Source organism: Pleurodeles waltl, chromosome 2_2 (assembly GCF_031143425.1).
Source record: "Pleurodeles waltl isolate 20211129_DDA chromosome 2_2, aPleWal1.hap1.20221129, whole genome shotgun sequence".
NCBI lineage: Eukaryota > Metazoa > Chordata > Amphibia > Caudata > Salamandridae > Pleurodeles > Pleurodeles waltl.
In genome coordinates, this window is record NC_090439.1 from 878,104,917 (window position 1) to 878,119,379 (window position 14,463).

General features: G+C 46.3%; 1 protein-coding gene across 1 annotated transcript in view; it reads left to right on the forward strand.

Moving 5' to 3' along the window:
- Positions 1-14,463, forward strand: part of SPAG1 (sperm associated antigen 1) — a 697,262-nt gene that overhangs the window by 566,445 nt on the left and 116,354 nt on the right. Inside the window, exon 14 of the mRNA XM_069220554.1 lies at positions 634-782. Within this exon, the coding sequence (XP_069076655.1) occupies positions 634-782 (149 nt within the window). The remainder of the gene's footprint in view (positions 1-633; positions 783-14,463) is intronic.

The window sequence follows — 14,463 nt, forward strand, 5'->3', positions numbered from 1 at the left end:
TGACACTTCTGTTCCTGACCTTCTCTCACTATACCACCAGTATTTGACTGTCTCCCTTTCAGCCAATGCTTATTGATTTTTTTGCATCAGTGAATCCTACCTCACTGAGGTCAGTACTGATCCTGGAAGTCGCCAGAGCCATGGTGAGGGAAGCAGCAACTTATGGCCCTCAAGATAGGAGAAGGTGAGAGACTATCCGTTCCAGCTGAGGTTGGAGATTTGTTCCCTGAAAAACACAAATCGTGTTGGGCAATGTGCTTTATTAACCATAGCTGACAAGTAAACATAGGTGTAACTATCCAAGACCAGTATTACTCAGCAAGAATTTTCCTGACGTGGGATGTGCAAATGAGTAAAATCAGGGGAAAGTATGCATTTGCACTGTTTACAGTTTTCTTACTTTTTGTTCTCAGGGACATATTGTCCTGTATGCAGAAGCCTCTCAGGCTGCAGCTGTGTGGCATTCCTTAACATTTTACTTAAAGTAAACTTAAGAGTTCATAAACATGGATAGGGCTTATACAGTCTTGTCCAAAATCTGTCCCTTTATGCTATAAATGTACTGTTTTTCTAAGAGCTAAGAGCTGTAGTGTAGTGTATGCATATTTTCAACTACACTGTTTGTTTTCTCAGAATAACAAGAACTTTAATGGACCTTGATGGAGTGAATTGGAGAGAAAAGCTACCCCCCATTCCAACCGTACCTATATCAGCTCAGTCACATCGATGGACAGAAAACTCTAATTCTCCCAGTAAAGTTAAAGATCCCCCACAGATTAGCAGTAAGTGAGATATCACGTTTCATGGTCAATTTTATTCTGTGTTTAAAAGATAATTAGTATCCGATGTTTGAATACTGTTCACAATAGAAGGACACTGTTAAGCCTAATAATGCATTTACTTTTCATTCGTATACATAATGCATCTAAAGTTGTTCTTTCATGATTCTGTTTATGTAGCCTTTTTGGCTTGCAATGTAACAGTTAAAGGAAAACCATTTGAATATATATTATCCTCATATTTTCCATGGATGTTGTTTCACATAGGCTATGAGTCTCTGAGCCTCTAAAACTCCTAAATTACAAATTTAGTGTTTTACTTACTACTATTGCAGATGGAAACATCTCGTTGCCTTTTGGCATTGTATGTGTTCAGAAAGCTAGTTGCACTTATTGAAGTTTTTTTTGTGTTAAAACTCTTAGAGAAGGAGGAATATGTCATAGTTGTTCCTTTTCTCTACTGTTGGCCTCTGCCATTAGTCACAATTGCTAGTAACCATAAAAAGCAGCCAAAAGAGTTAAACCATTGCTTTTCTTCTGATAAAAGCCTTCAAGCAAGTAAAGTCATGTTGAAAACTGTCAACATTTTAAAACCTACTTGCCAAGGATCGTGAGCAATAGGCTGTTCATGACTCTGACTGGCAGCCAGGGAATATGAAATTGGAGAATATCCTCTCTGATCAGTTTAGGAATTGAGGCATCAAGACCTTTAGTTCAGTTTTTGGTTGTGCCAACAAGAGCACTTTTTATTGGATATGATCTCCAGATTAATCATGCACACAAACCCTTCGAAGACAGGATTTCCAGTGTCCTTCACTTAGCAGACATCTGATGTTGTGTGACTTACCTTTTGGAGCCAAGACAGCGGTCCCTCACTTACTGGAGATGTAGATTACTGCCTTGGCTCAAAGCATAAATCCCACAACATCAGATGAGTTGTACCTCTTCGGTTTGTTGATCTCATATAGGGATGGAGTTACACCAGAATGCCGAGTTTTCATCATATGTGCTTTTAAGTTCAGTGACTACCTTATTTACGCTCAGCAGGAGTGGGAAGAAGCCTGTAGGAGCCATATCTTTTGACTACTCATTAAGGGATTTACTTGGACATACTCTGTTCAATATTTTCCAGGGAATGAAATGAGAAGGGGCAGTATATTTGATGATCCTCCAAGCGAGTGTGGCAGCTGTTTTGGAGATTAAGTTGAATGATGTCTGAGAAACATTTTCTGTGTTGACTGTCACGGTCATTGTTTGTGGTGGTGGCTGTTATTGTTTACTGGTGTCCTAGGATGCTTTGTACAATCTCCAAGTGTAGTTAAGTTGATCACTTAAGGCTTACTCCAGGGTTTGGAATTCTGGTTCAATCTGACACACTGTCCCCAATTTAAAAGTCTGCCTAGAGCTATTTTTTGTTACAGTAGACACCTTAATTTCAATAGAAGGACTTGTGGGGCACTGAATCAAATAAAAGGGTTTAAGCACAAATTGGGGTGTTGATAGAAACCAAAATATTATTGTAGCACTTGCACTGTTTGGTATCTGTCAACAGTTTAATTCTTTGGGAGCAAAGTCATGAGTTTATGGATAACTTTGAAAATCTTAAGGTATCAGTCTTTTACTAGAACTGTTTTGTTTACCAAGAATAGAATCAATGGTGTCAGCCCGAATTCTACAATACATCAATATGTTATGATAAGTTGTAATTTCTTAGTGGTCCTGGGTGCAAGGGAGGCAACTTGCTTTACCAATGTTTTTTTTTATTGTGACGTTTTATTTGCATAATATCTTCAATTCAAACATGCCTCTGTATGTGCATTTTCCCCCAGGTAATGCAACATGACAAGTATGTACTGGTACCACATTTGTTAAAGAAAATAGGTACATTACTATTCTTTTGAATTGTCTCATGTTACTGTTACTTTAAAATATTCCAACTATATTTCCCATATCCTATAATTTTTATGTGGGCACCTTCTCAATTTATATATTGTAAATTAAGCAGAAGATCATCTGTCCATTTGTGTCTGCTATTCACATATTGGGGGTGATGTTTTGGACTGCCACTGCTTAGTCTCAGTACTACCACTGAGTGTTGCCTTTTTGTATTTATTTCCTTCTTTCTGCATCACACTCAAGAGCACCATTTTGGGGGAGACTGAATGGCCAGGGTAATCCCTTCGTCAGCACCTTGCAGATCCTACCTCAGCACCTTAAAATGATTGCACATATCCAACTGATATGAAAAGAAATCCCCAGCTGCAACTCTATATCCTAATGCTCCAGATCATTGTCCATGGTCGTTCTTGAGAATAATATATCCTGCGTAAATACTTGCGTTGAATTAGGAATAAAGTCACCATAGCCTGAGCACAAGGGGCCATTAGCACATCTCTCCAGTCATCTTCTAATGATCCTTTATCTGCCACTAATTGTGAGTTAAGTGCTTGATTCTTATTGAGTGCATTGATAAGTAATGTTTCCGAAATTTGTGATATGTTTTTGTTTCCAAGACCTTCCACTGTCACTTTTGCCTCCAATGAGCTAACTTTGTGAAGGGCGTTTGAGCCATGTTTGTGGGCTTCTTTGGTGTGGCATAACCTAGGTATTTGCAGATTTTGAAATTTGTCAAGTAGAAATTCCTAACTCGGAGCCTGGAACGTTTTAATATGATTTCTCTCTCATATACGCCATGCTTGGTTATTCCGATGTGATACCATTATTGAAACCAGGTAAGCCAGTAGTAGGTTATAGCCAGTCTCCCACCTGTCTTCTGCATATGATTATATCCAACCCCATCCATTGGAGAACTTCAGGGCAGCAGTCAGTAACTAATTTGGTGACAGGGTGAAGGATTGTAAATTTCTGGCCACCATATAAGATTGATATTAAGTTCATTTCTAGTGGAGCTTAGAGTTTTTTAGTCTGTATGCTGGGTTGTCCCATTGTCCAAATAGCCAGTCGTTGATCATATTAAGTAGGGATGACAGTTAATAGTGTAACAGCTGATCAGCTATTGCTAGCCATTCATAATACACAGGCTGAACAAATGTATCCAATGCTAACTGTAGAGTTTAGTCTGCTGAACTAAATGTATATTGCCGAACCTTTTTGAAAAAGGTGCAATGGATTTGCTATGTGTAGTTTTGGCGTATATACGGGATGTGGGGCAAGGCAAACTGTTCAGTCCTGCCCATGATTGGCAATGACTTACAATTGTCCAGGTCGTTGCACAGCTTGCTTAGTAGAGGTTTGAGATTTACGTTAGCATTGTTAGGGGTTAGCAGTGATCTATATTTCCAGTTTTTTTAAACTGTCCAATGCTGTCCATAAATGGTAGTGCTAGAAAATTGCTGGGGCGCTTCCTAACAATGGGTATATTACATATTTGTCCCAATCAACTGACAGTCGAGAGACCTTCCCAAATGCATCTAGGGCGTCCATTAATCTTTGACCTGTTCAACGTGGGTATCTTGCAAAAGGTTGTCCGCATAAAGGGAAGCTGTAATTCGTGATTTTGTCCCACTTTAATTCCTGTACCAGTCCTTCAGAGTTTATCCATGCTCTCAGTGGTTCACTGGCCAAGGCAACTTTAAGAGGTGATTAGGGGCATCCCTGTTCTGTACATTGTTTTGTCTTAAAGGGAAGGGGTTGTGCCATTTATTCTAGCTAGCTGTTCCCTATAGAGAAGTTTGAGATATGTCAGGAATTGTGCTCCAAAGTCCGGTCTCCGAAGAATTCTGGAAAGAAAGTTCCAGGCTAAAGAGTCAAAGGCCTTTTTGAAATCTATTATGGGGGCTTGTCGCTTAGCAAATTGCAGTACTATTCTCCTCCTTATTTTATCGTCAGTCCATTAACATTTCGTGACATTATGCAAAACCTATAGGTATCTTGTTCAGTCTTCTGTATTACTATTGAGCATCTACTAATAATAATGACTTAATTTGGATAACTTACAATGTTGTCTCACCAGACACAAACACCTAAAACAACACTCCACATCCCTAAGTCCCCCACATAAATGCTCCTCTCCCAGTACTTCCACCCCAGAAGTATCCATTGCCCTTAGAACTTAAAATATAACAAACTTGAGATCACAGGGTTCGAGAACTGACTGTAATGTTTCTAAGCCCTAATAAAATCAAAGTACACATACACCCATTTTACCGGTCTTTGCAAAAAATTTATCTGATATAGACTTCTAGCTGTAGATTCCTTATCTTAAAATTCTCTGGCGTCAGCTTAGAATCCGGAATTTTTCTGCCGAGCAGTACTCTGCACCCATCGTCTGGTAGCATCGTTCGGATCTGTGTGCATCGTCCTGCTCTGCGTGGCGTCGTCAGCATCACTGGAGCCGTCTGTGACATCACAGTCTTCTATATAGGCACCACCTCGGTGCGTGTACGTCATTTCTTTTCCTTCTGCGCCAGTTAAGCGCAGGTCTGGATAGAGCTAGCCTTTTTTCGAAGTTTTGTCAAATACTTTTTCGATTGTGCGAATGACTTTGAGGAAGACTGGATTCAAACTGTGTGGCGCATGTCATCACGCCATGTCGGTCACTGATCTACACCAAGTTTGTCTCTGGTGCCTCGAGAAGGCCCATGATGCGAAGTCGTGCTTTGACTGTCGGACCATGGCTCCGAAGGCCTTGAGAGAGAGATCCCTTAAACTTCTAGTGGCCCGGCAGCCGTCTTCGGTCGGCGCGACTCCGAGGAGATCACAGTCTCGCTATAGGAGGAACTCGCGGCACCGCTCTAGGACCCCAAGTCATCTTCCTCTCATTCGAGGTCATCGGGGCATTCAGGTAAGAGGCACAACAAGAAGAAGTCCAAGCAGACTTAAATTTGCCTACGCCCGTCGGGCGACGAGGCGTCCAAGGAACCTCGATGTTCTGAGCACAGCTCCATGGAGCCCTCACCAGGGTTGACTCTGTGTCTTCCCTCCTTTCCGTGAACCAGAGCGACCCCGCTCAAATTAAGGAATTTTACTTGGCTATGTGCCTTGTTTTTGAGTGGGCTGCGCACCCTCTGTGGGTCTTCGGGCCCCACAGGGTCAGCAGGGGCCCCATTGGATTCGGCATCAGCGGCTTTGGTCTCAATGCCGTTGGGGACCCCAGGATTCGATAGCGGATCCAGACTGGCACTGGGTTCTCACAATCGACCTCCTCCGGTGCCGGTCCAGACGTCGACGCTCCATCCACCACAGGCGCCCACTGGTGGTGGTAGCCGCATCCTCATTCCGGATGATCCGGAGCTGGAACGAGGTCATACGATGTTGATTTTGACAGGGCCGATTAGGCCCAGATCAGTGCCTGAGGCTTATTTGGAACAGCCAGGCACAGGTGAGGAGTGGAAGGGGTCTGAGGACCCTTTGGAATATGAATTAGAGGGACTGGTATGAAGAGCTAGGAGAAGCCAGTGGACTGGATTCTTCTCCTGATACTGGGATGCTCTCTCCTCTCGCTGTGGCTACAAAGGAGGGTGCATTATATGCTAGGGTGGTGCATAGGACAGCTGAGGTCTTGGACCTAGACTTGCCTACAGTGCCAGTCAGGACTAATATCCTGACAGAGGTGCTTCATACAGGGGTTGCTACATCGTAGCCTATGTTAGCGTTCAATGAGGCCCTCACAGATGTCCTTCTGGTAACGTGGTCCAAATCCAGCACAGAGCTCATGTGAATAGGGCAATAGGCCGCCGCCATAGACCAGCTCCAACTGACCCTAGATTCCTCACCCAACACCCCACCCCGGAGAGCTTGGTGGTCCAAGCCTCCACTTCTCATGGTGCCTTCCATTCCACTCCCCCAGATAGGGAATCCAAGAGGCTGGACCAACTTGGAAAGAAGTTTATTTTTTCCTACAACCAGGCACTGAGGTCGGTAAACACCTCTTGCCTATTGCGCCATTTTTCCCATACTTTATGGGAAACTGTGGCACAAGTGCTGCCCCAGGTCCCAGAAGGTGTATGGGGAGCTCTCACCCAAGCTGTCACGGTTGGGAGAGATGCAGCCAAGTTTACTATCAGGTGTGGCTTTGACACAACTGACTCGCTGGTCAGGGCGATTTCTTCAACAGTGGCCCTCTGACGCCACTCCTTGCGACGTACCACTGGCTTTTCGGGGATATCCAGTTGAACTTAATGGACATGCTTTTGATGGCTTACACCTTTTTGGTGAGAAGGCAGACTCTGCGCTTTAGAGGTTCAAGGACTCTCAAGCTACGGCCAGATCCTTGGGCCTCACAGCAACAACTCTAAAGCAGTCTGTCTATAGCCCTTTTTGAGGCTTTGGGAGGGGCGTGGTACCATGCCAACTACAGGTTAGCCACTGTCCTCCAGCTTCACAGCATCCTGTGCGAGGACGAGGTTGTGGTACTTTCAGACCCAGAGGGTCTAGCTAGAGGTCGGCCACCACCCAGCCTCCCTCTTCCGCAACACCCAAGCCCTCCTAGTATGGTTCTGCAAGACCATGTCCGCCCAGTTTGAAGGAAGATTCAATTTCATCTCCTTCACTGGCGGACAAATGGGTCTTGCAGATCATACAGAAGGGCTATTCCCTTCCAGTCTTTCCCTCCCTCTGCCCCTCCAGCAAAAGAACGGCTGATGGAGGATCATTTGACCTTACTCCGCAAGGAAGTTATGGCTCTCTCCGATGTCAGAAGTAGGTAGTGGTTGTTATTCCCGCTACTTTCTGACTCCGAAGAAGAGCAACGGTCTTCGCCCTATCTTGGATTTAAGGGGCGTCAATCCCTACCTCAAAAAGGAGAAATTCAAGATGCAGGAGAAATTCAAGATGCTCACTCTTGCTCAGGTATTCTCTGCCCTAGACCAAAGAGACTGTATGGTACATTGGACTTGCAGGATGTGTATTTTCACATCCCCATCCTGCCCGCCCACAGGCGTTACTTGCGGCTCAAGGTGGGCCACTAGCACTTTGTTTACCATGCTCCCCTTTGGTCTCACCAGCTTCCCTTGGGTGTTCACCAACGTGATAGCGGTGATGGCAGCTCGTCTACGCAGGTTAGGGATTTCAGTTGCCCCTACCTGGATGACTGGCTGTTGAAGGCTCCATCATCCTAGGCTCTCGTCACCCACCTTCAGACTACGGCGGACCTCCTGCATTCGCTGGGGTTCACTATAATGTGCCAAAGTCACACCTGACTCCCTCTCAGAAGCTCCCTTTCATCGGGGCGTTCTGAACACAGTGCAGTTTCAGCCTATCCTCCCGAGCAACGAGTCCAGGATATTCAGGTTATGATACCGATGTTTCGGCCTCTATCCAGGATTTCGATGAGACAGACTCTGAGGCTGTTGGGACTCATATCTTCCTGCATCCTATTAGTCAAACATTCCAGATGGCATATGAGGGCTCTGTAGTGGGACCTGACGTTCCAATGGGCACAGCATCAGGGAAATCTTACCTACATGGTTCAGATCTCGGAGGGAACTGCGAAGTACCTGCAGTGGTGGTTAGTGAACTGCGATTGCGTAAAAGGCAGACTCCTCTCCCTTCCCTAACCAGTTCTCACAATAGTGACAGATGCGTCACTCCTGGGATGGGACGGCTGTAAGGAAATGCCTCCTTGGTATGGTTACCTCCTGACTTTTTGCCTTTTGTTGATGACAGTTAAGATTTAAAGTGTGCTGGGACCCTTATAACCAGGCCCCAGCACCAGTGTTCTTTCCCTAAACTATGCCTTTGTTCCTACAATTGGCACAGCCCTGGCACCCAGGTAAGTCCCTTGTAAATGGTACCCCTGGTACCAAGGGCCCTGATGCCAGGGAAGGTCTCAAAGGGCTGCAGCATGTCTTATGCCACCCTGGGGACCCCTCACTCAGCACATGCACACTGCTTCACAGCTTGTGTGTGCTGGTGGGGAGAAAATGACTAAGTCAACATGGCACTCCCCTCAGAGTGCCATGCCTACCTCACACTGCCTGTGGCATAGGCAAGTCACCCCTCTAGCAGGCCTTACAGCCCTAAGGCAGGGTGCACTATACCACAGGTGAGGGCATATGTGCATGAGCACTATGCCCCTACAGTGTCTAAGCAAAACCGTAGACATTGTAAGTGTAGGGTAGCCATAAAGCGTATATGGTTTGGGAGTTTGTCAAACACGAACTCCACAGTTCCATAATGGCTACACTGAGATCTGGGACATTTGGTATCAAACTTCTCAGAACAATAAATGCAAACTGATGCCAGTGTGGAATTTATTGTACAATGCACCCAGAGGGCCTCTTAGAGATGCCCCCTGAATACCAGTCCGATTCCTAGTGCTAGGCTGACCAGTTTCTGTCAGACTGCCACAACCAGACGAGTTGCTGGCCACATGGGGAGAGTGCCTTTGTCACTCTGTGGCCAGGAACAAAGCCTGTACTGGGTGGAGGTGCTTCTCACCTCCCCCTGCAGGAACTGTAACACCTGGCAGTGAGCCTCAAATGCTCATGCCTTTTGTTACAGCACCCCAGGCCATCCCAGCTAGTGGAGATGCCCGCCCCTCCGGCCACTGCCCCCACTTTTGGCGGCAAGGCTGGAGGAGATAATGAGGAAAACAAGGAGGAGTCACCCACCAGTCAGGACAGCCCCTAAGGTGTCCTGAGCTGAGGTGACCCCTGCATTAAGAAATCCTCCATCTTGAGATTGGAGGATTCCCCCAATAGGAATAGGGATGTTACCCCTCCCCTCAGGGAGGAGGCACCAAGAGGGTGTAGCCACCCTCCAGGACAGTAGCCATTGGCTACTGCCCTCCTGACCTAAACACACCCCTAAATTCAGTATTCAGAGGCACCCCAGAACCCAGGAAATCAGATTCCTGCAACCTACAACAAGAATAACTGCTGACCTGAAAGCCCTGCAGAGACGACGGAGACGACAACTGACTTGGCCCCAACTCTACTGGCCTGTCTCCAGACTCCCAAGAACCTGCACAGCGACGCATCCGACAGGGACCAGCGACCTCTGAAGCCTCAGAGGACTACCCTGAACCCAAAGGACCAAGAAACTCCAGTGAACAGGGGCACTGTTCAAAAACAGCAACCACTTTGCAACTTTCTTGCAACTTTTAAACCCTTCACTCTTCCCGCCGCAAGCGTGAGACTTCATCCTCTGCACCTGACTCCCCGGCTCGAGCTCCAGAGAACCAACACTACAGGGATGACTCCCAGGCGACTGCTACCTCGTGAGTAGCCCGAGACGACCCCCCTGGATCCCCACAGCGTCACGAACTTCAGTGCAGGAGTGACCATCAGGTCGACTCTCTGCCTAGCCCAGTCGGTGGCTGGCCTGAGAAGCACCCTGTGTCCTGCCTGCACCGCTAGAGTGACCCTCGGGTCCCTCCATTGATTTATATTATAAATCCTACGCCTGCTTTGCACAGTGCAACCGGCCGCCCCCGAGCCGCTGAGGGTGTGTTTTGTGTGCCTGCTTGTGTCCCCACCCCACCCCCAGTGCTCTACAAAACCCCCCTGGTCTTCCCTCTGAAGACGCAGGTACTTACCTTTTGGAAGACTGGAACTGGAGCATCCCTCTTCTTCATAGGCGCCTATGTGTTTTGGGCACCTCTTTGACCTCTGCATCTGACCGGCCCTGTTTTGTTGGTGCAGTGAGTTTGGGGTTGCCTTGAACCCCCAATGGTGGGCTGCCTATGCCCATGAACTTGAACTTGTAAGTGCCGTACTTACCTGAAAAACTAACCATTACTTGCCTCCCCCGGGGGCTGTTGATTTTTGCACAGTGTCCACTTTAAAAAAAGCTTATTGCCATTTTAACTAAAACTGTGTATGTTACTGTTCTAATTCAAAGTTCCTAACTTACCTGTGTGGAGTACCTCACATTTTATGTATTTACTTCAAATCTGTGGTTCTAAAATAAATTAAGAAAATATAGTTTTCTATATAAAAACCTATTGGCCTGGAATAAGTCTTTGAGTGTGTGTTCCTCATTTATTGCCTGTGTGTGTACAACAAATGCTTAACACTACCCTCTGATAAGCCTACTGCTCGACCACACTACCACAAAATAGAGCAATAGAATTATCTAATTTTGCCACTATCTTACCTCTCTCTAAGGGGAACCCTTGGACTCTGTGCACACTATCTCTTACTTTGAGATAGTACATAGAGAGCCAACTTCCTACAGCGGCCATCTGGGAGAGCGGGTATCAGAGGTCTATGGTCTCCGGCAGAATCAGGGCTTCATATCAACTTGTTGGAGTTCCGGCCGATCCGGCTAGCATTAAAGGCATTTCTTCCTGTTGTGAATGGAAGATAGTGCAGGTGTTCACAGACAACACTAATGCGAGGTGGTACTGCAACAAGCAGGGCGGTGTGTGGTCGTGGACCCTCTGTCAAGAGGCTCTATGTCTCTGGACATGGCTGGAACACCAGGGCATAACCCTGGTGGTTCAACACCTGGGAGGTTCTCTGAACGCCAGAGTCGACAAACTCAGCTGGCGATGCTTAGCGGATCACATATGGTGTCTCCATTTTGGAGGTGATGCAAGGACCCTTTCAGCAGTGGGGAGAGCCTTGGTTAGATCTGTTCGCCTCCGAAGAGAACGCGCAATGTCAGCAGTATTGCGCATTGGACTTTCCAAGGCGGCTATCGCTAGGCGACGCTTTTCGGTGCGAGTGGAGTTCAAGCCTCCTGTACGCCTTTCCGCCCATACCACTTCTGCCCAGAGTTTTCAAGAATGACTGGGCCCAAGTAGTCCTAGTGGGTCCGGATTGGGCATGAAGAATCTGGTATCCAGAGCTTCTCAAAATGAGCATCAATCCTCCAATCAGGTTGCCTCTTTGGGAGGATCTTCTGTTGCAGCAGCAGGGGAAGGTTCTCCACCCAAACCTGTCAACTCTGCGTCTTCATGCGGGGAGTCTGTGATGTCATTCAGGCAGCCAGGCGTCCCTCTACCAAGACGGTTTATGCCTGCCGTTGGAAGCGTTTTGTATTATATTGTACAGAGAGGGCTATTGATCCTCTTTCTTCTTCTCTTTCTAATATCCGTCTTTTCATTCTGACACTCGCCCAACAGGGGTCCTCCTTAGGGACTCTTAAGGGCTATATTTCTGCCTTATCAGCTTTTCTTCGATTGCCTGATCAACAATCTTTGTTTAAGTCTCCTATTGTACAGAGATTCTTAAAAGGGCTTGTACATATGTTTCCACCTACGCCCTTTTGTTATGCCCCAGTGGGACCTTAACCTGGTGCTCACTTTTCTTAATGTGCTCTTTTTGAGCCTTTACATAATTGTCCTCTCCGGCTGCTCACTATCAAAACAGCCTTCTTAGTGGCGATCACATCTGCCAGGAAAGTAAGTGAGATGCAAGCTGGATCATCAAAATCGACGTATCTCACAGTATATCCTGATAAGGTAGTCCTCAGAACTCGTGCCTCTTGCCTTCCCAAGGAGGTGATCCCTTTCCATCTGGGTCAGAACATCACCCTGCCCACCTTCTTTGCTCCCCGCATCCTTCTAAAGAAAAGGAGCGTCTTCACCGTCTAGACCCAAAAAGAGTGTTGTCATTCTACCTTGACCGCACAAAAGAGTTCCGGGTGGATGACCAACTCTTTGTGGGGTACGTTGGTGCAAAGAAGGGCCAGGCAGTTCAGAAACGAACCATTTCGTGCTGGGTTTTTCTCTGTATTAAACCTGCTATGCATTGGCTACGAAGCAACCTCCTGAGGCCTTGAGACCTCACTCTACAAGGGGGAAAGCTGCTACCATGCCCTTGGCAAGGCGAGCTGGTTCTAGACATCTGCCAGGCGGCAACGCGGGCTTCCATAAACATGTTCGCAAGGCACTACTACCTGGATAGCCAGGTGAGGAGAGATGGGCATTTTGCTCGCTCAGTCCTACAGGACTTCCTTGTATAAAGTATATGTCCGAAGCCCACCGCCAGGAGGTATGGCGTAGGTATCCTAAGATAAGGTAGAAGTCTCTATCAAATTAACAAGTTGCTTACCTTCGGTAATGAATTACTGGTAGAGACTCTATCTAGCTGCAGACTCCTTACACCCACCCATGCCTCCCTACTCTGCGGATATATCATATATTTTCAGATTTTTAAAATTTTTCAGGGTATGTCATTTCGCACAGACAAACTGAAAAAGTTGGTTCTTCCATGACTCTGTGCTTATGGCGAGGGAAGTTGTGGCAAAGAAATGACGTACGTGCACCAGGGTGGTGCCTATATAGAAGACTGTGCCGTCACAGACAGCTCCAACTACGCTGACACCCCGTGGAGCCGGATGACACACGCGGATCTGAACGACACCACCCGACGGCACACGCAGGGTACTGCTCAGCAGAACAATTCTGGATTCGAAGCTGATGCCAGGGAATTCTAAGGTAAGGAATCTGCAGAGTCTCTACCAGATAATTTGTTACCGAAGGTAAGTAACTTGTTCGTTATTTCCAAGTATCTCTTATTTGTCTGTTAGCCTGCCCTTTCTCATCCACCCCATTTGGGCAAGTAGCTTCCCTGATTCCTTGACGTCCATTGTCTTAGATTACAATTTAAAGACAATAGAGTTAGGGGCCTCCAACTATGTATTGGGAGACTCCTAGTGCTTCGAGGTTGAAAGAAATTCTTAATAAGTATAGCCTGTTTAGAATAAGTTGTCAGTAGTAGGTCCTTCTAGGAACATACACACATGGTCGTGAGACTTTGATCTCCTTAGCTGGGGACATGGGGGACCGGTGAGGTGGCACAGTGGCCTTGTCATCTTCCAGTTCGAATTCTATAGGCCAGCCTGTATTCTAGTCAACTTAGTTTCTCTGGTTCATCAATGTCGTTTCCTCCTCCCTTTCGGGGACTCAGGATCCAATATCCATTTTTGTCTTCTTGTGTTTGACCAGTAGCCCCTCTCTCATGCCCCACTATTCTTTACCCAGTCTCCTGCAGCCCTCGCCCTGATCACTGTTTTGTCGGGTGGAGTAGAGCATCCCCCTACCTCATAGCCCTCCGTTTTAACTTAATGGCCACTAGCAATTTACTTTGCTGCTGATCCTGATTGTTGTATTCTGAGAATAAAATAGGACATGCGTGAATCATAAAACAGTTCACCTTTCTGATTGGCTTCTCTCACCAAATTTTCATCATCCATAAAATTAAGGATCCTGGCTGTTAACAGCATGGGCTGTATCCAGACGGTGGCTTTCGAGCTAGTTCTAAATTAGCATGTTCAATTATAAAACAAGTTACAAGGACTTCTGAGAGGGACCCAGATCTTTAGCCAAGTGCGGAGAAACTGCTTAGGTTGGTCTTCCTCTGCCCCCTCTGGAACTCCTATGATCCACACGTTATTACAGCATGCCTTCCCCTATTATCCGCATCCCCTGTCTTCTAGCCACATAACGGAGTCTAATGATCAAGTTTTTTTGCTTTGAAATGTATTTGTCACCAAAATGCAGCTCTGTGTCTTGATGACCCAGTCCACAACATTAGAACAGCCAACACTATTTTGCAAATATTTTCCTCTAATGAGGTACAGGTCCCTTGTATCGCTTGAAGAATATTGTCCATATGGAATGGCACAGTGTTCACTTCACCCGTAATCATTGTCATGGTGTGTTCTATGTGCTGAACTAATCTGGTAGTTTTTGGCAGACGTATCGGTCTTTGATTTAAGTGAATAATTGCTCTCTTTATCTTTCTCCATCACTTGAACTGATGAGTTGGTG